Source organism: Alligator mississippiensis, chromosome 4 (genome assembly GCF_030867095.1).
Source record: "Alligator mississippiensis isolate rAllMis1 chromosome 4, rAllMis1, whole genome shotgun sequence".
NCBI lineage: Eukaryota > Metazoa > Chordata > Crocodylia > Alligatoridae > Alligator > Alligator mississippiensis.
Genome location: NC_081827.1, coordinates 124,475,539 through 124,503,072, shown reverse-complemented (window position 1 = coordinate 124,503,072; position 27,534 = coordinate 124,475,539). Strand labels below are relative to the sequence as shown.

Sequence of the window (27,534 nt, the reverse complement as noted above, 5' to 3'; positions counted from 1 at the left end):
GTAGACAGACTTGTATCTCATTTCTATGCCATGATCTCTTAATTGACAGGTTATATCTACTTACAATCAACTCATTCCTCACTGACTTACATAGGTATATATCCCCTTTCTCTGGCTAGGAATAGAAGATAAAAATACTGACAAAACCCAAACTCAGGTATAACCTTTTTCCTGGAGGAAGGGAAAGACAACAGGGAAGTTGAAAACTGTGTATGAAACTGGGTCTGTGAACAGGCTCTCACTAGTGCATTTCACAACTGAAGCATAGACTAGGCATAGAGCGTGTGCACAGATGCTCAACAAAGCTCAGCTGATGCTGAGCAGCTTTTGTCTATAATAGAAGCTTGAGCTTTTTTTATACACCCATCCAGAAGTATAAATCAAATTAGATATGTACCACATCAAGACACAAAAAAACCCAGAAGCCCCCATTTTATTATAGCAGTCTTAAAACAAGGCTAAGGTGTAGAATTTCACATACAAATAACATGACATTTAAATTCCACAGAAAGTCAGTATATTTGCTCCAGATTAAACCATAATTTAGTCTCCAGATTTAAACTGTAATTACTCTAGCCTTTTTAAGTAATTAGGGTAGAGTAATTTCCTAGGAGATGTCCTAATATAAATAGCTCAACAAAGTGCTGTTGCAGTCCTGGAGTCTATTAAACTTGGGAAGAAAATTGCTGCTTTAGAAAGCAGAATTTTAATGGAAAAATGCAAGTGTCATTTCAATAGCATGTATTACAAAATACAGAGAAAAGATATTAACGAGCAGCCTTAAGGTGCCTGTTTCTGGAAGACTGGCCAGTAATTTAAGCAAACCCTGTGTTCAGTGTATTAAGATTTAAGTTAACTTTCATTCTTACCTCATAATTCATAAGCCAGAATTTCTAAAATAGTGTTGAAACTCCAAAGAAATATCAGTTGCCCCAAAACAGCTTTTGGGCCTTACCTTCTACACCAACATTAGAAACTATTGCAAGAGTGCAAGTAATTCTGAACGGGTTGGGTTGGACACACGTACGCATGCCACAAATTACTTAAAGTCCACGGTTTATGCTACCTGAAGTGTAGACTCCATTTTTGGGAATACACTGATAAAAAGTTTTGTAATATCCAAAATGTCATGACATGGCAGCTATCAAGTGTTTCAATCCAGAAGCCTCCTCCAGGGTATACTGTTAATGCAAGTCTTCCCAGTACCATTTTTTAGGAATTGGGATGTTAAGGCACAAGCCCAACTTGCTGAGACGTGTGATAGAACAAAGCGGTATTGCCAAAACACGAGATTAGCTAGTTTGAAGGAGTTAGCCAACTGTCAAACACTTAAGATCATTCCACCCTGGGTGTCACAGTTCCAAGTACATTAACACTACTACATTTTCAGTTTTACAGAATAATCATAACTCCTCATCTAGTCTAACTCTTGCCTACATCAGAGCAATACATGGGTTTATCTCTGTATTTATCCAGTATTTCCTTTTCTGCTCCTGCATTTCAGCACATTTCCCAACAATTAGCTGAGGTGAGTGTCTGGAAATACCAGCAAAAGATCTTTCCAATGTGACTGCGGTTCTACCTGTTCCTTTTTTTTCAGGGATTTTCAGATATAATTTATATGCTGTTTAATACACCTCAGTACTGAAGGTCAAAACCCTAATAATGGAGATTGATATTGTGGTTTCAGTCAAAGTAATCCTCTATGTCAACATTTGGATTCAGGAGATCTTCCCCATAGGCTGAAAGATCCATCTGATTCAAAATCAGATTTTCAAAGGTTTCTTCCAAGTCTGTTTCACCAATCAACACAGCTCCCATCATTCTTCCAGTCTGCATCACCACTTTAACATACTCTTGTCCTTTGGTACATCTCAGCATTAGTTCATGGTCTGAACCCAGACCCTGAGCATTATATTTTCCCAAAAGCACCACCTAAAAAAGAAGAAAAAAAATAATGCATTGATTACAAGTTCACCACAATGTGCAAATATTCTCTTTGCTCCAAATACTGTAAACTTCAAAAAGATTAAAGTTAAGGGAAGGCAGGCAGGGAACAATTCTCTGGGTAGACATCTACACAATTCTCATTGACTTGAAAAAGCATGACCAAGACTGGGGTGGCCAACATGCAAGCAGTTTGTGTGTGTGGCATGAAGTAGACCAGTGAGGACAGGCAGCATAGCAGCACGGCAGAAAGCAAAGCAGCAAATTGGGCATGGTTCATAGAGAAGGAAGTAGAACGCAGAGCAGCAGATCAAATGGAAAGCACAGGGCTGGGAACAGAAAGCAAGGGACCAGATCAGGTAAGGGAAGAGAGTCAGACTGGCACTTGGGGAGGTAGTGAAGCTTATCTGTGGCACACCTGCCAGAAGGTTGACTCCCGCTGATCTAAAGCAGGGATGTCAAGCTTGTTTGGCCACCTAGGCTAGAGCCAGACCACATTGTTCCTCATGAGCCAGATCCAGACCCACTTCTGGCACTGGGGTGAGCAACAGTATTAATCCCACAGGTACTCAAGCCACTCTGCCTGCTTAGGGAGCTGGGGGCTTAACACAGGAAGTACATTTAGATCATCCCAGGACTAGGAGTCAGGTTCCATTTCTCAATTTCCCATCAAGTCATTGTTCAATGCTGAGATAAGGAAGGAAAATGCAGAGTGGTTAGCTGGCTATCTTAAATAAATAAATAATTTACCTATAAAGAACTCTAAAACTTGATCTTACTAGAAGCTACTGTGTCTGGATTCATGGCAGAATGACTTCAAAGAGCTTGCTAAGATGAGTCTTATTCGTTTTGCTCTGTGGTTCACAACTAGGGATCTACCAAAATCATGGCAGAAGTGCACTCCACGGCAGCTCCTTTAATCTTGGTCCTTTCACAGTATACCCACCCTACTGCCCCTGACTAGCAGAGGGGCCCCGGCGGCCCCACTGCTTCCTGCTGATTGGCTAGGAGGCAAAACACGTAGCATATTTAAAACTCCAGTTTTTTGCCTTCCCAGCAATCAGCAGCATACAACAGGACCGCTGGGGCACTTCTCTGCCAATCATCAGTGGGGGGAGTGCAGCAAAACCACCAAGATTAAAGGAGCTGCTGCAGAGATTTTGGTAGGTCCCCATTCATAATCAATTCCTGTGCACCTGTATTTGCATCCATTTTAGGTCATGAAAAAAATAAAAATTTGGCAACTAAATATAGTTCCCAGCTGACATTTGTGACCAAAATATCACTTTGGCAAAATGGAAACCTAGCCATGCCTTATCTGAGGATGTCCTTGGAACACATTAACTACAAGACCCAGGATTAGAGGTAATAATTCATAGAAGAGCTAATAAGCATTTCATGAACCAGTCCTGAAACTGATTCTACAGCAGATGTAAACATGGAATGCATCTTCAGAATAAGAGTAGGAATGTGAGGCTATAGTTGTAATCTATCTGCTGATGTATTCTGACCAGAATTTGTAGACCACAAAAAAAAAATCAGTATCTTGACTGGTAGCGTTATGCAAAACAGCTGTGTTTCGATTCAGTGTCTTTGGGCCCGCACTCTTTAACATCTTCATCAGCGACTTGGACGAGGGGGTGGAAAGCATACTGTCCAAGTTTGCTGATGACACTAAGATGTGGAGCGAGGTGGACACACTTGAAGGGAGAGAGAGGCTGCAACTAGATTTAGACAGACTACAAAAGTGGGCAGATGAGAATAGGATGGGGTTCAATGTAGACAAATGCAGGTGCTGCACCTTGAGAGAAGGAATCCACAGCATACATACAGGCGGGGGAGTTTCTTTCTTGAAAGCACAGAGGTGGAAAGGGATCTCGGAGTCATTATTGACTCCAAGATGAACATGAGCCGCCAATGCCAGACCGCAGCCAGCAAGGCCAGCCATACCTTGTCATGCATCCAAAGGTGCATCTCAAGCCAGTCCAAAGAGGTGATACTCCCCCTCCGTGTGACTTTGGTCAGGCTGCAGTTGGAGTACTGCGTCCACACTTAAAAAAGGATGTGGCCAGCCTTGGTTGGAGAGGGTTCAGAGGAGGGCCACCCCCTTGGTGAGAGGGCAGCAGAACAGGCCTTATGAGGAGACCGAGGGACCTGAACCTGTTCAGCCTCAGCAAGAGGAGGTTGAGGAGGGGACCTGGTGGCTGCCTACAAACTCATCGGGGAGATCAACAGCAAATAGGTAGAGCCCTTTTCTTCCCAGCACCACCTGGGGTGACAAGGAACAATGGTAATAAGCTGATGGATAATAGGTTTAGGTTAGAGATCAGAAGGCAATATTTTACAGTTAGGGTGGCCAAAATCTGGAACCAATTTCCCAGGGAAGTGGTCCTCGCCCCTACCTTGGGCAAATTCAAGAGGAGGTTGGATGATATTCTGTCTGGGGTCTTGTGTACCCAGCATTCATTCCTGCCCGTGGCAATGGGTCAGGCTAGGTGATCTGCTCATGTCCCTCCTGGCCCTAGCTACTATGCAACTATGATTCGGTTTAAAATTTAGGCGTTTTGGAGACCAGTGATTCATTTCGGTGTTTCGGATCAATGTCCTGTTTTGGCTGAATCTGTTTTGAATGGCCTGCAAGGGAAGCTTCACACAGCCCTACCGAGCTAGGCAGGGCCCCAGCAAGGAGAGCTGGGGAAGACTGTGGTGCTGCCGCTGGCCCCAGCCTGCAGCAGCAGCCTGCTGAAACCCTGCGTGCAAACCAGGGGCCCACGTCCCCCTGGAAGAGCTGGGGAAATGATCAGAAAGCTGGGGAATCGAACCAGGAGCTAGATGTCAATATCAGAGCAGTCCTTCCCCCCCCCGGCTTTGTTTTTGTTTCCCTGCAAGCCTGGCTCTGAAACGCTGAAATTCTTCCAACCATTTCTGAAATGTTTCATAGATTCATAGATGTTAGGGTCGGAAGGGACCTCAATAGATCATTGAGTCCGACCCCCTGCATAAGCAGGAAAGAGTGCTGGGTCTAGATGACCCCAGCTAGATGCTCATCTAACCTCCTCTTGAAGACCTCCAGGGTAGGGGAGAGCACCACCTCCCTTGGGAGCCCGTTCCAGACCCTGGCCACTCGAACTGTGAAGAAGTTCTTCCTAATGTCCAGTCTAAATCTGCTCTCTGCTAGCTTGTGGCCATTATTTCTTGTAACCCCCGGGGGCGCCTTGGTGAATAAATACTCACCAATTCCCTTCTGTGCCCCCGTGATGAACTTATAGGCAGCCACAAGGTCGCCTCTCAACCTTCTCTTGCGGAGGCTGAAAAGATCCAGTTTCTCTAGTCTCTCCTCGTAGGGCTTGGTCTGCAGGCCCTTGACCATACGAGTTGCCCTTCTCTGGACCCTCTCCAGGTTATCCGCATCCTTCTTGAAGTGTGGCGCCCAGAATTGCACGCAGTACTCCAACTGTGGTCTGACCAGCACCCGATAGAGGGGAAGTATCACCTCCTTGGACCTATTCGTCATGCATCTGCTGATGCACGATAAAGTGCCATTGGCTTTTTTGATGGCTTCGTCACACTGCCGACTCATGTTCATCTTGGAGTCCACTAGGACTCCAAGATCCCTTTCCACTTCCATGCTACCCAGCAGGTCATTCCCTAGGCTGTAGGTGTGCTGGACATTCTTCCTCCCTAGGTGCAGCACTTTGCATTTCTCCTTGTTGAACTGCATCCTGTTGTTTTCTGCCCACTTGTCCAACCTATCCAGGTCTGCCTGCAGCTGTTCCCTGCCCTCCAGCGTGTCCACTTCTCCCCATAGCTTTGTGTCATCTGCAAACTTGGACAGAGTACATTTGACTCCCTCGTCCAAGTCACTGATGAAGACATTAAAGAGTATCGGTCCAAGGACTGAGCCCTGTGGGACCCCACTGCCCACACCCTTCCAGGTCGAAGCCGACCCATCCACCACGACTCTCTGGGTGCGACCCTCCAGCCAATTCGCCACCCACTGGACTGTGTAGTCATCCAAGTCACAGCCTCTTAACTTGTTCACCAGTATGGGGCGGGATAGCGTATCGAAGGCCTTCCTGAAGTCTAAGTATACGACATCTACCCCTCCTCCTGTGTCCAGGCATTTCGTAACCTGGTCATAAAAAGAAACTAGATTGGTCAGGCACGATCTGCCTGCCACGAACCCGTGCTGGTTTCCCCTCAGCATAATTTGTCCTGCCGGGCTCTCACAAATGTGAGCCTTGATAATTTTTTCAAAGACTTTGCCAAGGATGGAGGTGAGACTGACAGGTCTATAGTTGCCCGGGTCCTCCTTCCTCCCCTTTTTGAAAATGGGGACCACGTTGGCCCTTTTCCAGTCCTCCGGGACTTGGCCCGTGCGCCACGAGCTTTCAAATATTCCTGCCAGTGGCTCTGCAATGATGTCGGCCAGTGCCTTCAGCACCCTTGGATGGAGCTCATCCGGGCCTGCCGACTTAAAGGCATCCAGTTCTTCCAAATGACTCTGCACCATTTCAGGGTCTACGCATGGAAGTTTGGCGCCTTGCTGCTGCCTCATTTCATAGGTTTCATAGCCTTCAGATTTGTTTTGGAGCTGTTTTGGAGCCTTCTGTTTTGATTTGGATTTAGTGTTTTGAGCGCTGAAAGGAAGCAGCTGCCGAAATTTCGCACAGCCCTATTGACTGGTTCAGTTTTAGAATTTATCCTTTATAAATAGGCAAAGCAGCAATAAACAACACAAATTATCAATATATGTAGGGCACTGTTATCTCCCCCACCATATTAATCAATTAACTGATTTGTTTAATGGCTTGCTGTATTGAATCAACAGAAATCAACAATCTGCACTAGAATCTGTTCACTTACCTTGTAATTGAAAAATCTGGTAACATGGGCAAAGAGTTCAAAGCTGAAGTCCATGTCAATAGATTCCCCAAAAGAATCTGCTGCCATGCATCTTGCTGCATACCATCCCATCTGCCTAGCTTGGGTCCAAAGCCTCATCTGAAAATAGAAGGTTGTATGTGATGTGAACATAACAGTACATACCAAATGTACTCACTATACCAAGAAACGTGTAATGATGTAGCCTTCAGCCACAAAGCTTATGACACTGTTGCCTTTATTGCTTAGCTCAGGGTTGTTGAATTCATTTAGCCCTGCAGGATCCAGACCACGAGGCTTCTCATGGGCTGGATGACCCATTGCCACCAGCAGGGGAAGAAGCAGTATTAATTCCCTGCTGACACTAACAACACAGCAACTCTTTCAGCCACAGGGGTTAAGACCACCACCAAATTGTGGCCCCACTGAGAATCTCATCTTAGAAATTTGGTGCTGGGGTAGGCAGTGTTAACACTGGGATGCGATGCTGACACCGTTGACACAATAGCTCCTACAGCTGCAGGGGTTAGTGGCACTATTAATTGGCTTATCTAAATCACATGTGCACATAGTAGATCTACTTAGATACCATGCCTTAGATTTTGTATTGGATGGCTGACTAAAGCACACATGTAGAATGCAATTTACCTGCTGCCACACATGACTAGGTTCCCACGATGCAGTGCAGATGTCCCCTGCTGCATATATATCTGGTAGTGAAGTGTGCATATGCTCATCCACTTTAAGACCTCCATCTTCACCTAGAGCAAACTAACCAGTTGCACAGATCAACAATGAAAGGGAAAAAGCAAAAATTCACTAAATGACTGTTTTAGGCCATTCAAATTTCTCCTAGTTAAATGGTCAGAGCAATTACCCAGTATTTATCTCAAAGCTATTTTTTGCGGCAAGCTACTGTTACATTTCAACCACTCCATACAATGCATGTGTAGTTTTAAAGCTACATGAATAACGTTTCATACAGGAGAACTTCCTGGCAGCCATTTGACAAGAGAGAGTGGTCAGAAGCCTTGAACGTGTGACACGCAACCTGCTTCCTAATATAACTAATTGTTATGATTTCTTGAAATTACAAAATGGATTGGACAATTAAAAGTCTTGTTCAAACAGAAGCTTCATTCAATTCAATAGGAAAATACTGGTTTCCTAAGGAATCCCATACTGAAGCAATTATTCTAATTATTCATGCCCTGCTTAAAACATCCTTAACTGTTATAATACAGCTGCTTTTCCACACTCTGGTGCAAAAGCGCTGTTTTATTTCAGAATAAAAATGTTACCATTCAAACATAAAATTATGCTCAAAACCAACAAAAATAAGTCAGCCTAAAAAGAAACCATACTGTTTCCTAGATATCTGCTCATTCTTTTTCCACATAATACTCTAAATCCACCTTCATTCTAGAATACGCTAATGCTATTTTGTAGTAACACACTTTGCTGACTTCATCTGCAGTACCTTACACTGATTGACTATAGCGGCCAAAATTAGTTTTTTCTGTAATTTCTCATCTGTATTAATTGAATTTGATACATCATCAGCAGGTTACCCTTCTCTCTAGCTTGACCAGAACCCAGATACAGTACTCCCCATCTTTTCACTTAAATGTGTGTGCCACAGTCCCTCCAATCTTAAAACTACTGTACTTGGGTTCTATGCTCATTTCAGAATCTTCTTCAAATTTTCCTCCATGTTCTTAAACCCCACCCCTATAGATTTCTTCACATACTTTGTCTCTGTTTCCCTAACCTCTTCCTTTGCTTTGATTAGCAGTAGACACCTATTTTCGCTACTGCAATCTTCCTCCGTGTTATATTATAAGGTTGTATATTTAAGCTATATTTCATCCAGAATGAGCTAATTCCAGACTAAAGCACTGGTAAGCCAGACAACCAGCAGAGGTGTAGCATGCTCTGTCTGAAGTGCCCGATAAGCCAGTGGGTGAATTCAGCATTAAAAACTTTCAAAGCAATTGTCAATGGAAGTGTTCTATGTGGAACTATAATACATGCTATTCATATTTACATACAAAGTCTTAGAATCAAGAGTTAAAATATAGATCAGTGTTATATTTTGCAAGAAACTTGTGCGTATTTTTCTTTTGAAATGAGCTAACAGGTGAAAAGATCCAGGAAGTAAAGTAGATATGATCATTTAGTACTTTGCAATCGTAAACCTATAAAAAATCTAGATCAGCTCCAGAGTGCACTAACTTGTTGGTAGGACAGTTCTCATTGAATTCAAACTGCAGCATAAAGTATTTTTTTAGCACCAAATGCAGGTCTGCATTTTTAAGTTATTGATTTCACATGGGATTCTAACAAAAGGAATCTAACTGATTCCCTTCCAGCTCTAAACTTCTGTGAATCTGTGATTTCACAATATAATCAGCATGTAACAGTTGCTGCTACTAATTCAGAGAGTTTTGATTCAGGACCATTTGGGTTATCTCATTTTCCTCCTGTCTAACATATGCCTTAAGACTTCCCTGAATTCATCTCTCAGGGACCAGTATTTTACTGCAAAAACAAAAAGCTCTCCCCAAATACTCCTAACAGGGATATGTATAGGGTGCACTGTAATCTCACTGTCTGAATGTAACCTTGAAACTTAGACCTCCCAAGTTTTAATTTTCCATTTTCTGATTTTGTGTGTGACCCCAGCTAACTCACTAATGCTTTCCGCTCCATTCTGTAAGTGAAGACTGGAGAAATCACCTGCTGCTTCCCTAGTAAGGAACATTAGAGGTGTGTCTACATGTCACTCTGCAGTGATGTAGGGACATGCTACATTGCCTTATGGCACACTATGGCAATGTAGTGATCATGTGGGTCTACATATGATTGGCAGCTACGTTACCTTGGCGGCGTGCTCCCCCGGTATAGCGTGCCGCTACAGCAACGTAGCAGCAAAATCTAACCGTGCACCATGCAGACAGCACAGTATGGGCAGTTACTGTGCTGTGCTTTAGTACTTCCAAAAGGAAGCACTAAAGCACAGCACTGTAGCAACGCTGCCATACGGCAATGTAAATTACATATTGTGCTAAAAATCAGAAATCTACAGTAATAAATCTAAACTTGTTAAATAAACCAAATGTATGTACATCTCTCCCTCAAAACAGTAGCAGGTGACTGGACATAAGGGACTTATGTCAATATGAAAGGGTTTGTGTCCCTGAGTGCATAAAAATGCATGTTTTTCACTGCAATGGGTACTGTAGAAATACCAAATTTAAAGTATATAGCTCATTTTAAAATAATTTAACATGGAAAATCCTTACCTTTCAACATTTTATCTATAAGGTATCATGTTAAATAGCTATCAAGATATATTTTCTTTAGCAGTGTATTTTAAAATAAAAATATGATTTAAAAAGCAATAGTTGAATCATCCTTACATCATTACCATCTAGAAATGGTTTAACGTTTGGCACAACTCCTGTTGCACTGACAATGAAATCACAGCCATATATCTTCCCATTAGTTAATTCCACATAGACAGGCCACAGTGCTGAAAAAAAGGGAAAATTCTGACCTGAGAATGTAACCAATAAGAGTTATTTTAAATAGGACATGAAATACACAAGAAGCAAAAGTTATCTTTCAAATTACTAGGTTATTCCTGGCAAAAATTACCTCTGTCTGGTTCTGCATTCTGCTTTCCTTTAGGAAAAGACAGAGAGGCCTGCTTCAATGGTATAAATTCTTGCTGGAGGTATATTCTCTTTACTTCACACAACGTCTCAGTGTGAACTCTGTGAGAAAACTAAATAAAAATAATTGACATTCACATTAAATATAAACACTGGTGATAACAGTATGAACGTGGCATATTAACTGGGTGTCACTCCTGTTTGTTTGTGTCCTCTGATGTAGATTATATTTTAAAAACCTACCTACTGTTCCAGCAACTAGCTTAGTCTATGACAAACATTTTAACTAAACCAGTCTTCATTTGCTGGTAATGCACTCAAGTGATGCTTAATTGTCTGAAGAGGAACGCAGAGCTTTTAAAAGCCAACAAGTATGATTAATTCAATTATATACCATGCTTCAGAATTGTTAGTAAATTTCCATCATTTTTATTAAACAAACTGTAACAACAGTTAGATTTGTGTTTCTTTGTAATTATATTTATTAATTTCAGATTTGTGTTTCAAGTGTTAACAGAGAGAAGGAACACAATATTAAGCCCTTTCCACTGGCCCAGATTTAACCTCTTCTTATTCTAAACTCAATTTAGGATTTCTACATTTGGCATCAGCAACAAAAGTCATGGATAATGCCATTGTTTCTTTGAATTACTTTGTGGTTCAGTCTATTCAGTTGAGTTATTTGCTATCTGTTCTATAAAGACACATTTTAATAGACTGTATCTTTATCAGCAACTGCCTCTAATCTGTCCAGTATTTGAAACCTCCTTTGATTACTTTTGAAAGATTAGTATTACTGCAAAACCCTGTGTATGAAAGGCAGGTTATGTTTCAGTCATAATGCTTGTAATGTTTGAATCAACACTGAGCACGTCACATCTGTGCTTTGGTTTCATCAAAAAAATCTTAGTTGCAAGATTATAAATTTGTCAATGGCATATTCAATTCAATGAAAAATCTGAAGAAACTAATTTTGGTACTTGTGTGATGTGCATAAATCCTTTAATTCTTGCTATTTAATGATATCCTAATGATGTTTACAGTTTAGTTTTTTTTTAAATGAGTTTTCGCTACTTCAGTTTGTTCAGTTGCTTATCTTTATTTCCTTCAACTTTAATGGTGTAAACCAGGGGTGTTAAACTCATCTGGCCCTACAGTTGTGGTGCCAGACTGGCTGGAGCAGTCATGGTGCATGTCCCAGAGTGCCTGGGGCAGGTGCTATGTGGTGTGTGCCCTGGGCCCTAACCCTGGGGCCAATCTGGGTGAATTTGGACCCAGGGGCAACACTGGGGACCAGATAATGAGGCTCCATGGGCCATATATTTGACATCCCTGGTATAAACCTATGGCAAGGACAAAATCACCTCATGTACATTCTGGTTCTATTTCTCAAAACACTGACTTGAAGCATTTTACTATCAGTGCATTCCCATGTACTTACAGTAGCACATAAAAAAGACTGTTGAGATGATAAGCCTACCTCTTTAGTCCCTTTAAGATGTAAGCCCTCATGCCAATCAGGGCCTAAGGCACTGCCAAGTCTGTCAGCTGCTGTGTCGCTTCTTCCTTCCTTCTCACTTCCTGATGTGAAGATGAAGAAAATTCAGGCTCACACTGCAGGGAAGTTAGTTACTGTTGTAAGACCCTGTAACCCCAAAGAATACTGAATCTGACTAGAGGGCTAGAAGGGTGGAAAACAGTATTTAATAGGGTAAAACATACGATTATTTCTGATGCATCATATGCAAGTTTATGCACTTGACAGCACTTTTCATATATCATCTGCATGTAATGTGAAAGCCTATCTGGATTAAAAAGGAACTGCTATATGAAAGCACAAGACAGCAATTCAGCAGCTTAGAAGTCACCCAGCAAAACCTTACTCATATGAATCAGTAAGGCTAGTCAAGTTAAAAAATAAATAAAAGTTGTGGGGTTTGGACCTAACACAGAACGATTATTATTGTCTAAATTGAGACTGCCAGGGAATTTAGGCAGCTATCAAAATATAAAGTGAAGAGAAAATAATGGGAAGGACACAGCTGTTAACACTTCTAATCTTTATAGATCCATACTGCACACATACTCATGTTTATAATTTTTTAACTTAATGATAAAATCATTAAGCACTGATTTTCTTTAGGAGGGTGCACTACTTAAAACAGTTAAACTTTCCTGATTATTTTCAAATTTGGCTCATTTAGGGTTTACCCTGTATGTTGGAAGTTGATGTAAAGTTTGTTGCCCACTGAGGTGCAAAAGGACTAAAGTAAGAACTACAATTTACTACTTGTACTGTACCTCCAGTTGTATATTTGGTTCTTTTACATGCAGTTGCAGTCTCTGGCTTCTCAGCAGATAGCTTTGGAATCAGAAATTCAGCTGCACCCACATCAAAGAAAGTATTTCCAATTGCTTTGTCTTTGATGGCCCAAATTACTTCACACCCTTCAATTTCATACCTGGAAAGCACATTTAAACAATGGATAAAATGCCATGTTGCCATCTTCATTTATGAATAAGGAAGGGAGGAAGGAAGCTTTCTTTGCAAAAGCTGGAAACTACATGAACTACACCAGGGATAGGCATTTTACTTCCATTTATGCTATTCAGAATGGCAAACATCTTTGACACCCCCAAAATACACATACACACAAATTCACACACACTAGGTCTGTAGCCCAGTTGTTCAAGTCTGCATACACATCTCTCCATAAACGTAAGTGATTTACTTACACTAATTCAAGGGCGATGCCACCATTTCCTACAACTACTATTCTTTTTGCTTTGGCCAGATGTTTCTGAAATTCCTACATTAAAAAAAATAAAAATTAAAATACCTTTGTCTTGACAAATGTATGAAATCTCTATAATTAAATTTGCAATTAGTGAACTTCAGATTAGAAGAAGTAAATCATAGTGTAAGGCAGGCGTGGGCAAAATGGTAGATCCAGCCAGCAGCTGGATTTCATTCCCCAGCAGCCCCTGCCCACATTGCGTGGGCTGGTCTCCATGGAGACCCCAGCTGCAGCCGCACTGTGATAGCACAAGGCTGAGGTTGCCATGGAGACCAGCCCCAACTGCATGGGCAAGGTGTGTGGCAGTGTAGGGAACTGCTTCAGAGCCACTGGGATCTTGTAGCAGGGGCAGGGCAGAGCTGCAATTTGCATCCTGCACACTCTGGGCAAGGATGCAGGCTGCAGATCATGGCTCTGTCCTTGACCCAGACGAAGCTGCCCGCACCACATGATCCCAGTGGCTCTGGAGCAGCCACCTACCCTACCCCGCCAATGTGACTGGAGCTGGTCTCCATGGCACCCCCAGCTTTGCAGTGCAGCTGTGGCTGGGGTCACCATGGAGACTGACCCCAGCCATGCAGGCAGGGATTGCTGGGAAATGGAGTCCACTGCCAGTTGGATCTGGCCCATGGGCTGGACTCTGCCTGCCCCTGGTGTACTGGTAGCCATAGCATAGTGGACAAGACAGCAGGAAAATCTTGTGCTGTTGCTGCCTACCTTGTGCATTTTCAATTTGGCCCCTTTCACCAGAATAAAATAAAGCACCATTTTCCTTATTCTAAGGATTCTCACATTAAGAATGTATTTACACTTCTATTTAAAAGCACTGGTTTTAAGAATAGCATGTCAGAGCTACTACTCTGCTTCCAAAGCCTAACCCTAACATTAAACCTATCCTTATCTATCCAAGCCTTATCTAGCTAGCTAGCTAGCTAACTAGAAATGTCCAGGGCCATAACTAACAAGGACTGTACTTTGTGCAAAACCCTGCCAAAGAGCATGCATTTTGGGGAGCGGAAGGGGGTGCCACTGAATGCTGAGGAGGAGGGGGGGGAGGGCAAGAGTCTTACCTACCCTAGGGTAGGTAAGGGGGTAGGTAAGACCCCAGTGGGGTCCTGCAGGGCTCGGTCCTTGGACCGATACTCTTTAATGTCTTCATCAGTGACTTGGACGAGGGAGTCAAATGTACTCTGTCCAAGTTTGCAGATGACACAAAGCTATGGGGAGAAGTGGACACGCCGGAGGGCAGGGAACAGCTGCAGGCAGACCTGGACAGGTTGGACAAGTGGGCAGAAAACAACAGGATGCAGTTCAACAAGGAGAAATGCAAAGTGCTGCACCTAGGGAGGAAAAATGTCCAGCACACCTACAGCCTAGGGAATGACCTGCTGGGTGGCACAGAGGTGGAAAGGGATCTTGGAGTCCTAGTGGACTCCAAGATGAACATGAGCCGGTAGTGTGATGAAGCCATCAGAAAAGCCAATGGCACTTTATCGTGCATCAGCAGATGCATGATGAATAGGTCCAGGGAGGTGATACTTCCCCTCTATCGGGCGCTGTTCAGACCGCAGTTGGAGTACTGCGTGCAATTCTGGGCGCCACACTTCAAGAAGGATGCGGATAACCTGGAGAGGGTCCAGAGAAGGGCAACTTGTATGGTCAAGGGCCTGCAGACCAAGCCCTACGAGGAGAGACTAGAGAACCTGGACCTTTTCAGCCTCCGCAAGAGAAGGTTGAGAGGCGACCTTGTGGCTGCCTATAAGTTCATCACAGGGGCACAGAAGGGAATTGGTGAGTATTTATTCACCAAGGCGCCCCCGGGGGTTACAAGAAGCAATGGCCACAAGCTAGCAGAGAGCAGATTTAGATTGGACATTAGGTAGAACTTCTTCACAGTTCGAGTGGCCAAGGTCTGGAACGGGCTCCCAAGGGAGGTGGTGCTCTCCCCTACCCTGGGGGCCTTCAAGAGGAGGTTAGATGAGTATCTAGCTGGGGTCATCTAGACCCAGCACTCTTTCCTGCTTATGCAGGGGGTCGGACTCGATGATCTATTGAGGTCCCTTCCGACCCTAACATCTATGAATCTATGAAGGGCTCACAAGTCCCTGGCTGCTGCAGCTGTGGCATGATCTGCCCATCTCAGCTGTTGAAGCTGCTGCAGCTGCCATGATATAGACTCCTGGGGGCACAGGCCACCTTTCTCGTGCCCCTACTAAGTCACCACCCAGGGCTAGTGCCCCACTAGCCCACCCCATGTTACACTAATAGAAAAGTAATTGTCATATTAGATGTTGAATATATCCTGTTTCTCCATCTCATGCTGTCTGACCTCAGTCCTTTTCCTGCCTGGGGCAGCGGGTCAGACACGATGATCCTTCAGGGTCCCTTCCGACTCTACAATCTATGAATCTATGCCAAAGCCATATTTGTATTATGAACACAATTAACCACGTGTTCAGACTTAGGATGCAAAATATTAAAATGTTTATTAAAACTCAAAGTTAGCTCACCTGAGCACTGTCAGTATCCCGGATTCCTAGTATATATGGGTTTCCTTCAAAGATTAACTTAGGTTTTGCTCCAGCACATAGGCAGAGTTTTTCATATCCATATTCCTTGCCATCTTCTGTAAACATTTTCTGTTAAAAGATTTAAGATAAAACCCACCCCCACAAAAACAGGTAAGTTAAGAAACCCAAACTATACTTAAGTTCAGAGTACATTACAGGTACCCAAAGCTGAACCTGGCTATTAAAAGGAAGACAAAAATAAATTAAGCAAATCCTTACTTTTTCACTGATTAAAAAGTTACCTTTTTATACTACGCTCCCCTCATCACCTAAACTAGTGGTTCTCAACCAACATGCCACTAGACCCTTTAAAGAGTGCTGGTGTGTGAGAAAGGAGATAAAAAGGTAAGATCCCTGCCTGGCTGATCCTCTACCCGCATTGCCCAGTCCCTCTGCAAGCAGGTAAACACTGTAATATAAAATGTAGCTTTTGAAATAGGGTGCTACTCAAATCCCAAAAATTATGGAGGTCCAAAAATTATGGAGTCCACTGAAAAGTTCCTTAAGTCCAAAAAGGTTGAGAATCACTGACCTAAACATATAATTATGTACATATAAATTCAATAAAGGATGCAAGATAAAATATAAAGCTCACCTCTGGATGGCACCCTATACACTGTAAGTGTGAAAGGAAGAGTAAGGTTTGTATATGAGAACAAACTACAGAAGGTTGCTTTATGCCCAAAAGCTTGTCAAATTTTTCCCCCCAACTATACAGCTGCTTCAATAAAAGATATCACAAAAGACCCTCACTTCCTGTGCATTTCCTGGGCCACCAAGGATATGCCAATACTCTAACCCAATTAAACTATTTTTCTGCTAACTTGGTAATTCTACTTGCTTTGTTTGTTAAGTGATAGTCTATCTATTTATGTATTTTGTAGAATGGAAGTCTGTGATTAATGTACATAGGTAATAATATTTTATTTATAAAGAACTCTGTTAAGCCAGCCTTGGGTCTGGAGAGTTTGTTTGTGAATCTCATTTCACAACTATGTTCTATCTTTAGAAGTCCTAAAAGATATAAGTCCCCATATTATGCATGCAACCCCATATAATTTCACATATGACAAGCTAAAAGGCTGAGCCAAAATTTATTTAAATCATTACAAAGACTCTGCTTCACTTCAATCCTTCAGCTCAGATGCTGAAAGAACACAGATCAGAGAAACTGTCCATGCTACATTTTTTGCTCTATACCCCTCAAGCCAGATGGGTTGCATGGGGCCAGGCCATGGGCTAAATGAATGTCCTGAGCCCAGCCCAACCCAGGTACCACGTGCAGAGCGTTCTGGCCCGGCAGATCCAGCACACAGACATGCAGCATGTATGTCAGCTCCAAAGCCCACAGGCAATTCCATGAGCCAGATGATAGGGCTCTGTGGGCCAGATCTATATTTTTGACACCGCAGGTCTAGACTAAAGAAAAAAGGAGCCACATCATGCTGCAACAAGTAAAATGAAGCATTTTCTCCTCTCCCTCCTAGGTGTGCCTACATTATGGTAGTTCTGTATAGGAGAATGTTTATAGAAGTCTTTGGGATGAAAGGTGATGTAATAAGGGCCTCCTAGGCACATCCCTAAAACCAAAACAACATGCAAATAATGTTTTGTACTCAAGAGCATATTACTGTACCAAAAATGCATAATATGTGCACAACAGTGGAATTCTTTATCCTTACCACAACAATCCTAATTAAGGTTTTACTGGATGCATAATTTAGTGGATACATAAACAAAGAAAATCCAAAATTGGACCTGAACAAAATCATCCAACTCTCCTTAATAAGAGACAAAGAGGATTAAACAGAGGATGCACACCATATTTTTGTTAATGAAAAAGAAATGGAAATGTGTTTCAAAAAGATTTTTTATGATAAAGTGATATGGTTATTACTATTTTTAAATCTCTTTGACCAAAATCTAAGAGGTCACAGAAATCTCACATTAATGATTTTAAAACTCTTCTGGAGTCTAAATTCTACAAATATCTGGTTTCACAATCAACTCCTAGAATTTTATTGTAATTTTCATTGCAAAAATCACCTCTTCTCTCTTGTACCTCCTATGAGGGCAAAACTATTCATTTTCAGAATGTACATGAAATCAGAAAGAAAAGGTTTCATTTACATGTTCCTTGCTTTTTAGCTGTGTAATTCCAGACTGTATAACTTTAATGTTGGGATACTGTTTTTCTAACACAGAGCTCGGTTGTTCTTCAACATCAAATTCCTCGAGTCTTTTGGAGACCTGTAACAAAACAACAAGCAAATTATGTATGCTTTAAAAATCTTTCTTTGGTAAGGTTTATCATCAAACCTATTAATTGCTGAATGGATGTGTGAGGAGCTAGGACTAGAAGAGGAGAAACTGAGACTAGAAGCTCGTAAGGGAAATGGTGGTAGGGGCAAGACTTGAAGCAAATTAGCTGGCAGAGGCAGGAGACAGAAAAATCTGCTCAGAGGAGGAGCTGAAAAAGGGGGAAATGGGCTGGCTGCCAAGGAGAGAGAGACTAGGAACTAGTTGGTGTAGATAGGAAATAGAAACAGAGAAATGGGAAACAGATCTGACAAGGAACTGTACTGGGGGAAGAAGCACTGAAACTGACTGGGCAAAGTTACTTGGTCAAGAACCAGAGAATTAAGATGAGCCTAGATGTAAAGCCAGGACATGAACTGGGAATAGCCGGGGCAGGAAACTGGGATGAGATGCTTGAGGAGTGGAAAATAGGGGTGTGGAAGAAGGAAGAATAGGATTAGCTAAGTAAGTAGTGGTGTAGAAGAGACAGGACTGAAACAGGGTGGAAAAGTCTACTCCTACCAGAGGACACTCTCTCCAAAGCCTGGAATGAAATTCAAAGTTCCAGAGTTTTACCATTCTTCCACCACCAACTATGAAATCCCCTGACAAAGTGCATGTCTCATTCTCCTCTACTGCTGGTCTATATAAAGGATGAAAACCTACTACTGCCATCAGTTACTCCATTAATTGAAGTGGTGGAGGTCTGTACAGTTAATGTAAAGGTTCCTATCTTGTTGATGACTGGCTGGTAGGCATCAATGTGGTTAACATATTGGAATTTCCATTTTTTCAGTTTGCTTTAAAATAAAATAGGTAACTATATACAGAGAGTTTACAACAAAACGTTAAAAGTTGCCAAGTTAAAAGGTAGGAAAAGCAAGAATGTCTTTGCAGAAGCTGGAAAGTGTGTAGTGAAAGATTCACAGAATTATAGGAAAAGAGATGCTTTCCTGTTTAACACAGTTGAATTTGCTTTGGTGAACCTTATCTCTGCCTTAGACTTCCTTTGTGATAAGTCACTTGAAAGAAAGTGTTCATTAATAGTGTGTTCCTCATTTTCTGGCTGCCTGATATGAGACCTCAGGGTCCAATCTGCAGGAGTGCCACTCACAGCTACAACCTAACAATTGTGCTTTGAACATACCAAGTGCTATATCATTAATCAGACTGCATTGCCCACTTTCTGAACTTAATCTCCCTGCGCCTCACTTTATGGGAAGGTTAAATTTTGTGAAACACTCTTCAGCATGTGGCCTCGTGCCTTATTTATGCAAGCTAGTCATACCCTGCTCTAGACAGAATTATTCATTTTCTTCTCAGCTTTTCTATGGTCCTCATCACTATTGTGTCAATGAAGATAAAATACTGAATAAGTACTTATAACTAGGGACCTACTCAAATCACAATGTTGCAGATTTTGCAGAAACCACAAAATCAGGCATTGCCCACAAAATCTGTGAAAAAAAACCCTTAAAATAAAATGTGGGCTTCCCCAGTGGGTGCCAGGAGTCCTCCTGGTTGTTGCTGCAGCCCAGCCCAGCTGGCTGCTGGGAGAGGAGCTGCCACTGCCATGGGAAGCACCCAAGATAGTGGCTGCCCCCTGCCCCTGATTGGTTGAGAGGGTTGCCTGTTGCGCAGCCCTGCCCCTTGCCACTAATCAGTGGTGAGGAGGAGGACTACATGATGGACAGCCCTCTCACCCAATCAGTGATGAGGGGCAGGGACACTGGGACCCCTGGGCAAATCAGAGGTGTGAGGGGGAAGGCATCATGATAAGCCTGTGAAAATGGGGGCTGACCCCGGGATCAGCCCATGAAATTGGCTGCCTGCCATCGATTTTGGTAGGTCCCTACTTATTACATGAGACTTTCCATATAACCACTGCAACGGGACTATGGATTAGCAAAAAGAACGTTTTCTTAAAGTGATTTAGTTCATAGACTAAAAAGCCTCAACTACAGCATTTCAATTAGCAAACTTGTGAAAATGGTTAACATTAGGGCTTACATTAACATATATTATATGTAACAATCCAATTAAACTTTTTAAAATTCAGTAAAATAACTATTTAACTAAGGCATTATTTCCTACCAGCACTTAAAACTGTGGTCCCACTGAAGCTAACACATACCCATATGCATTTTTTTTTCATGGCCAAGTTATCTCTTCTGACAGAATGCTGCAGTAACTTTTCTTGATACCTACACACAAAAAAAATTAAGTCTCTCTTACCTGTTTGAAATTTGTTACTGCTTTTATGACTGGGGAGGCTGTTATTAAGAGAATATCTTCTAATGGGAATTCCACAGACAGCTGGTAAAGAAGCAGAGCTCACGATGAGTGAATAGAATTGTCAGTAGAATTTGACAATAACAATAGTTTTAACTCCCAAACCCAATAAGCTGTATTGGCACATTTAAAATATTAATCCCTGCAGAAGCTCAGCAAAATGACCGAATATTGCTGCCAGTTTATAGAAGACTAAATTTTCCCAGAGTGAGCTAGGAGTCAATGGAAGTGAACCTAATTCCCAAATCCAGGACTATAATTTATTTATACAGATATTTCTGTATCCTGGCACAAATACCTAAGCCACAGACCATCCTTCACAATAACATAACAGTCAAATAGAAAGATGAAACATCCCTCCATTCATTATCAAAAGAATCCCTACTGCTTCATGTCCAACTACCATATGGCAGCAGCAGCGGCTAAAACATTAAATTAGCACTAAAGATATAGTCCCCATATTAGTCCATTTTGGATAGAGGAAAGAATGAATCACTGGTGTACCTAAATTTCAATGATAAATAAATTACAGCCTATGACTGAGTACAGATTACAGTGGACAGTCTAATAATCTGTTTAAAAAATTGCTATCCAGAACTTTAGAGTACTAGGTTTCCTGGGAAATACCTCTCTCTTCTTTTGTACTCCAGTAGCCAAATAATACAATTAAAGATTTGCATATAACATAAGCATCATGGAATGAATGATCACCTTTACATAAGTGAACAGGAGACGCACACATAACTTATATATTACACACATGGAAACATATATAATATACATACATGCACACACATTTTTAAACAGGACTTTTAAGATGGGAGTAAATAAACCTGTGTGCATTAATCTGAAATTGTCAAATTCTAATTTGATGACAAAAGCGTGCTGTGATGAGAATATTGTTAATATCAGAGACAAACAGACTTGTTTGTGCAACAAAGTTCCTTCTGATGGTAATGAGGAGACCAAGTGTTCACATTTTTTGTCTTCTAAATACAATATATACATTCTCATTCAGTAATAAGGTTACTTAATCAGATAAAGCCAAGAACCTCAGCCTAGAAAAAGGTATCAAATTTATCCAGCCCTTCAGGACAGATGAGGGTCTTTCGGCTGGTATGCAGGCCAGATTGGGCTGTGTTGGATCCAGCATGCAGAGCCAGTTTAATGGGACGCTGTGTGCAGTGTGCTCCCTGTGCCAGTCCCACTCCAGGCTTTGTGCTGCAGGTGGCACACAGGTTGGACCCAGCATTGTGGGCTCTGCCCACGGCACATGAGGCCAGCACAGGGAGTGCACTGCATGCAGTGCTCCACTAGACTTGCCTGCACACTGGCTGCGGGGCTGACCTGGATCAGTCCAGCAGGGTGTTGCATGCAGCATATGCCCTGGGCTGGCTCCAGGTGCCACGTGCAAGGCAAGCCTCAGAATAGGGCTGGTGCATGCTACATGTGGTGTGTGAGCTGGACCCAGCTTGTCAGGTGGTACACATGGCACAGGAGCTAGCACGAGGCATACACTGCATGTGGCACTCAGTCCTGCTGGATGAGCCTTGTGCGCTGGCTCTGGCACGGCTCAATCTTGACTGGCCCCAGAGCCGGCACTTAAGAGTTGGTCTGGCATGGGCGCCACATGCAGTGTTGGGTTGCAAGCAGTGCCTGTGGCACTGGGCTCAACCTGCATGCCAGACCAGCTCTGCACACCAGTTGGTCTGAGACCTGCAGACCAGTGCGCATGGCTACATGGGCCAGATCCAGCTCATAGGCCATATGTTTGACATCCCTAGCCTAGAAGATAGCTATGGATATGCTCATCATCACAATCCAGCCATCTTTAAGAATGAGCAGAGAACTTATCCAAAGTCCCTAGCAACCAAGTCTTTGACATCCCAAGACCCACTCTTAGTCTTTGCACTGTTCTGCCACTCAGAATGACTAAACCATTTTAGTCATCCTACTTCTAAAGCTACTATGAGCCATATTCATTCTTCAGAGCCAGGGACAGAATCCATTATGCTGAAGCTGACTAGTCAACAATTGCATAAGCCACTGAAAAAGCGTATGTCAAATACATCTCTAGTCTAGAAAGGGACATTTATACCTGTAATTTGAATAGGTAAGACCTAAGTCAGGAATCTGAAGCTGAGTGGGTTCAAATTCTGCTGCTGATTAAGCCAGGGGAACAGTGTGGTCGAAAGTGATTTGTAAAGTAAAGCAGGATAAAATTTTTAAACAGGTTACATACTTAAAAATTATTGTAATCCCTAGGCGACTGGTAGGGGGGGCATGTGCCCCCCCGAGATTGGCTACCACCACCGTTTCTGCAGGCAGTCACCACTCACCACCCTGCTACTGATGTTGCCACCAACAAACTGTGCCGCCCCCCAGTCTCAGGAGGCACTAGTCACCCATGTTATAATCTGTATGCTATAATATGAAACTCAAGAACGTTATCTCCCATTTTACACCGAACATTTATGCTTCATATTGGCAGGGAAGGTTCATATCGACAGAGAAGAATTAAAGCAACAGGCTGATCTGTTGGTGCAAGGTAGACATCTACCCCCTACTCTAGTTGCTTCAGCTGCATCCAATTTCCAAACTCTATGAGAGGCTGTGGAATGTTTGGGGAAGTAAATAAATATACAGTACACACCCAACTTCATCAAATTTACATTCCAGTGTAAAATCTTAACAATGCTCACATGCTTTTGTCAGTTACAATGCATAAGTCTTCTTCATTTGATGATGATGATGCTAAATGTTCCTTGTAATTTTTATTGCATAATTATTTCTAATGATTCTGACATTTCAAACATACAGAAAAGATTTAACACCTATTAAAATGAGGAAAAACTGTGCTTATACTCATTTAAAGTTGGAAATACACAGTCATTAAGCCTGTTTGAACCAGTTATTTGTTCATGTGCTGTGATTTCTGCCAGTATCATGAAAGAGACTGTAATGATATAAAACAGAATTGTCCAATATCTAAGTGCCTGAGGGCTGCATGACCCCCGGGGGCTGAATGTTACATGGGCCACACCAGGCAAGGCACAGGCCACATGCCATACAGCCCCTTCCTGTATCCTCAGCTCTGCACTGTGCGCCCGCATGGGCATCCCCTCCACTGCTGCACTGTGTATCCCCAACACCAGTGCACCATGTGGGTTTGATCCCCCATGCAGCCTCAGGCTCACCCTCAAGTACCCATACAGCACACTGCACTGCCCTACCCCCTCAGGCAAAGAGAAGAAAGGGAAGATGGAGGACAGAGGAGGAACCTGGAGCCTCTGGGTGCTGTGGAAGGAGTCCAGGAGCCACAACTTAACATCTTGCAGGCTGAATGTGGTCTTTGGGCTGCCAGTTGGACAGCCCTGATATAAAAAAAAAAAAAAAAAAGATGGTATGCTTGGTAGAACACCACAAGTCTTTATACAGGGGTGTAGGCTGTAGCTGCGTTGGTCTAAGGCAGGGGTGGGCAAATTGTGGCCTGGGGCCAGATGCGGCCTGCCAGGCCATTCTATCTGGCCTGCGGGGCCCCTATAAAATTTAGAAAATTAGCATTTATCTGCTCTGGGCTGCCTGTCATGCGGTCCTCGATGGCTTGTCAAAACTCAGTAAGCGGCCCTTTGCCCCAAACAACTGCCCGCCCCTGGTCTAAGGACATAGGCAGACAAGGTTCTTTGGGTGAATCTGATATCTTTTATTAGACCAGCTTAAACAGTTGGAAAAAAGACTCTCTCAGCTTGAAGGGTTTTTAAATCCGAAAGCTTGCTAAAAATGTTTTTCCCAACTATTTCAGTTGGTCTAATAAAAGATACCAGATTCACCTAAAGAACCTTGTCTACAAATCTTTATATGAATTTTTAAAAGTAAGATAAATGCTAATTTTAGTAATTCAATTTGGAGTCTGCCTAAAAGCTCATGATGCTCTCAGATGGAGGGAATTACATATACAATGATAAAATAGTACAACCCTGCATCCACTACAGAGCAGCCACCTCTGAAACAGAACCATGATGTTGCAGCGTTGTGCAAGGTCACACCTCAATAAATGAAGGATACTTTCTGTTAAGCTGCATCTCCTTTTCAGTGGGCATGTCTACCTGTGCTATCAGTGTGTAGCAGTAACCTCCAGCGCATATTGTGCCAGAATTTATTGCTCCCGGGGCACTGTGTTTATGTGTGTACCTGGGACTGCAGCATGTTGAGCCAGGTTGGAGCAACACCGGCTGGCAGAGAGCCTGGCTGGTGGGGGGGGGTCAGCCTGCCAGCCCGGAACTGCTCTGACCTAGCTCAACATGCTGCAGAAGAGCTGGCTTGGGGCATAGGGGTGCTCCAGTGCAGGGCTAGCCGGCAGGCAGCCCCCCACACTGAAGGACCCTTGTGCCCCAGCAAGTCACATCAGCCTCTACACATGCGGTGCTTGCAGAGTAAAAAACTGCAGCAGGATAGTCCTTGTATTTACAAGTACCACTCTGCATGCAGTTAATGAGTTTCTTATGGCCTAATAGTACTGTATGTGTAGACACACAACATTTACTGTGGAGCTACTCCACAGTAAGCATCTCAGGCAGAAGAGCCTAGTGCTGAGCAAGTTCAAGTCTGTTTTACCTGGAAGGCTATTCAAAAAAGCACTGGATCTCAAAACAAACACATCTGAGAACTAACAAATCAGCCATTGCTACAGGTGGTAAACCAGGGTTTTTTCAGACTTGAGGCAGCCCTTGTAAAACACTAGCTTATTTTTAACTCTGTTTTTGCCTACAGAAAAATAACAGAGCAGCTTTTCTGCTAAGAAGGCAGGAAGACTACTACTAGGGACTATTCTTGGAAACCTCTGGGTTTTCTCTCCTGAATCATGTGCGTAAAGGGAACTGTGCTAGCAGAGTGCAGCACCCCTGAAAGGATCTCGCACCCCCGGCTGAGAACCAGTGCCATAACTGCATGTGCCATCTGTCGTAACTGCCGTGAACATGCAGCGGCAGGGCCCCCCACATGCATGGCCCTTAGATTGTTAGTTGCATGGCCCTTAGATTGTTAGTTGTAGCCATGTTGGTCTAAGAACACAGGCAGGCAAGGTTCTTTGGGTAGATGCGATATAAATTTCATGGACATTAAGGCTGGAAGGGACCTTAGGAGATCAAGTCCAGCCCCTGCCCTAAGGGCAGGAAGTCAGCTGGGGTAAAAGGATCCCAGCAAGATAAGCATCCAAACGTTTCTTAAAGGAGTCCAGAGTAGGTACTTGCACCACCTCTGGAGGGAGCCTATTTCAGGCTTTGGGGGCTCAGACAGTAAAGAAGTTTTTCCTTATGTCCAGTCTAAAACTATTGTGGAAGAGTTTGTGACAATTGGTCCTTTTCATCCCTTGGGGCACTCTGGTGAACAGACGTTCCCCCAGATCCTAATGCACACCCCTGATGTACTTATAGGCTGCCACCAGGTCTCCCCTGAGCCTGCACTGTTCCAGGCTGAAGAGCCCCATGGCTCTCAGCCTCTCTTCATAAGGCCTCTTCTCCTGCTCTCTGATAGTGCGCATGGCTCTCCTCTGGACTCTCTCAAGCTTCTCCACGTTCTTCCTGAATTGTGGAGCCCAGAACTGGATGCAGCACTCCAGCTATGGCCTCACCAAGGCTGAGTACAGCGGGAAGATGACATCCTGAGATTTACTTGAGAAGCATCTATGGCTGCAAGCCAGAGTTTGGTTTGCTTTACCAGCTGCGACATCGCACTGGTGGCTCATGTTCATCTTGTGGTCAGTCATGACCTCCAAGTCCCTTGCAGCCTTGGTGCTAGCAAGCGTAGGACTGCCGAGCCTGTAAGCACGATGCGGTTTTTTCCCCCTCCCAAGATGGAATACCTTACATTTATGGGTATTGAACATCATCAGGTTTGTATCCACCCACTTTTTCAGGCTATCCAAGTCAGCCTGCATCACCAGCCTATCCTCTGGTGTGGTCACTGCCCCAAAGTTGGGTGTCGTCAGCAAACTTGGCCAGTCCACTTCTGATACCTGTATCCACATCATTGATATCTTTTATTTGACCAACTAACTTGATGGAAAAATTGTTCTTTGCAAGCTTTCGGGACCAAGCACCCTTTTCAGGCATTTATACACGTACCTTCGTCTGCTCTGATGTGCCAGAAATCCAGTGGGTTGGAGCAGACTCGATTAATCTGAGTCTGCAGAGTACATGAGCCGACGTGCCCAATGCTGTGCCGCATGCAACTGTATAAATGGTGAAATGCGTGTCAGCACACAGCAAATGGCAGTGGTGTGCTTTTGAACAAATATCACCTTTGATGCATTTTAGTTCAAAAGCGCATTGTTGCCATTTTCTGCACACTGACACACATTTCACCATTTATATGAATGCATCCGATGCAGTGCTGGGTGCTTTTAAAAGCGCCTGGCACTGCATTGTCACATGCACGTGTACAAATGCCCTCTGTGCTTGAAGAAGGGTGTTTGTGCCCTAATGCTTGTAAAGGACATTCTTTCCGACTATGTAGTTGGTTTAATAAAAAAATACTACATCCGCCCAAAGAACCTGACCTGCCCTTTAACCTGGCACGGCGGCCCCTTTGCCAAAGGGAGCGCGCAGCCGGCCAGGCTTATCCCTGGGACGACTGGCAATGAACCTGAATGAGCCGTCCCGCGGAGCTGGGGAGCTACGCCGGCACAAGCCGCCAGGCACCGCAGCGGTGCGGAGCCGCTCCCGCCACGACGCCCTGCCCGGCTCCGAGCAGCCCCGCACCGCCGCAGCCAACGCCCAGACCTGTCCGCCCACCCGCCCTGGGGGGAGAAGGTGGCTGCCACGCTTGCGCATGACGCGTGGGGGGGGAGCACGTACCCTCTCGGCACACGTGACACCTGCGATCCCGCCTCCTACTACAGCAAAACGGCTCCGCTCCGCCGGGACACCTGCCATCTCCGCGCTTTCGGCTGGGGAGGAAGCGGCACCGGGTAGGGGGGTGAGGCGGGGGGGAGCCTCACCTCACCTCAAGCTTCCGGGCTGGGGCTTCCCCAACGGCCAAGCGATCGGGGCCTACGGTGCGCCCTTTAGC

The 27,534-nt window shown here is 43.7% G+C and overlaps 2 protein-coding genes across 4 annotated transcripts in view; one reads left to right on the top strand and one right to left on the bottom strand.

Annotated features, from left to right (window-relative positions):
- RECQL (RecQ like helicase) overlaps positions 1 to 27,534 on the top strand; it is a 58,839-nt gene that overhangs the window by 28,872 nt on the left and 2,433 nt on the right. The window contains exon 15 of one of the 2 annotated variants that reach the window (XM_059726564.1): positions 22,958 to 23,373. The exons of the other annotated variant lie outside the window; for it this stretch is intronic. Coding sequence (XP_059582547.1) covers positions 22,958 to 22,987 — 30 coding nt within the window. The 3' untranslated portion in view covers positions 22,988 to 23,373. Of the gene's footprint in view, positions 1 to 22,957; positions 23,374 to 27,534 lie in introns of those variants that run through there. 2 annotated transcript variants of the gene reach the window in all.
- PYROXD1 (pyridine nucleotide-disulphide oxidoreductase domain 1) lies at positions 416 to 27,534 on the bottom strand. Of its 2 annotated transcripts, none has more exons than XM_019489474.2 (12): positions 27,321 to 27,534; positions 20,410 to 20,490; positions 18,007 to 18,126; positions 15,817 to 15,945; positions 13,245 to 13,318; positions 12,810 to 12,970; positions 11,989 to 12,089; positions 10,492 to 10,621; positions 10,254 to 10,390; positions 7,480 to 7,602; positions 6,814 to 6,951; positions 416 to 1,935 (listed from the first exon to the last, which is right to left on the bottom strand). In XM_019489474.2, exons 1-12 carry the CDS (start codon positions 27,396 to 27,398, stop codon positions 1,687 to 1,689), a joined length of 1,521 nt encoding a protein of 506 aa, XP_019345019.1. In that variant the 5' UTR covers positions 27,399 to 27,534; the 3' UTR covers positions 416 to 1,686. The 2 variants fall into 2 exon arrangements, with proteins under 2 accessions (XP_019345019.1, XP_006270942.1); XM_006270880.4 differs by having other exon boundaries at positions 10,254 to 10,366; positions 27,321 to 27,533.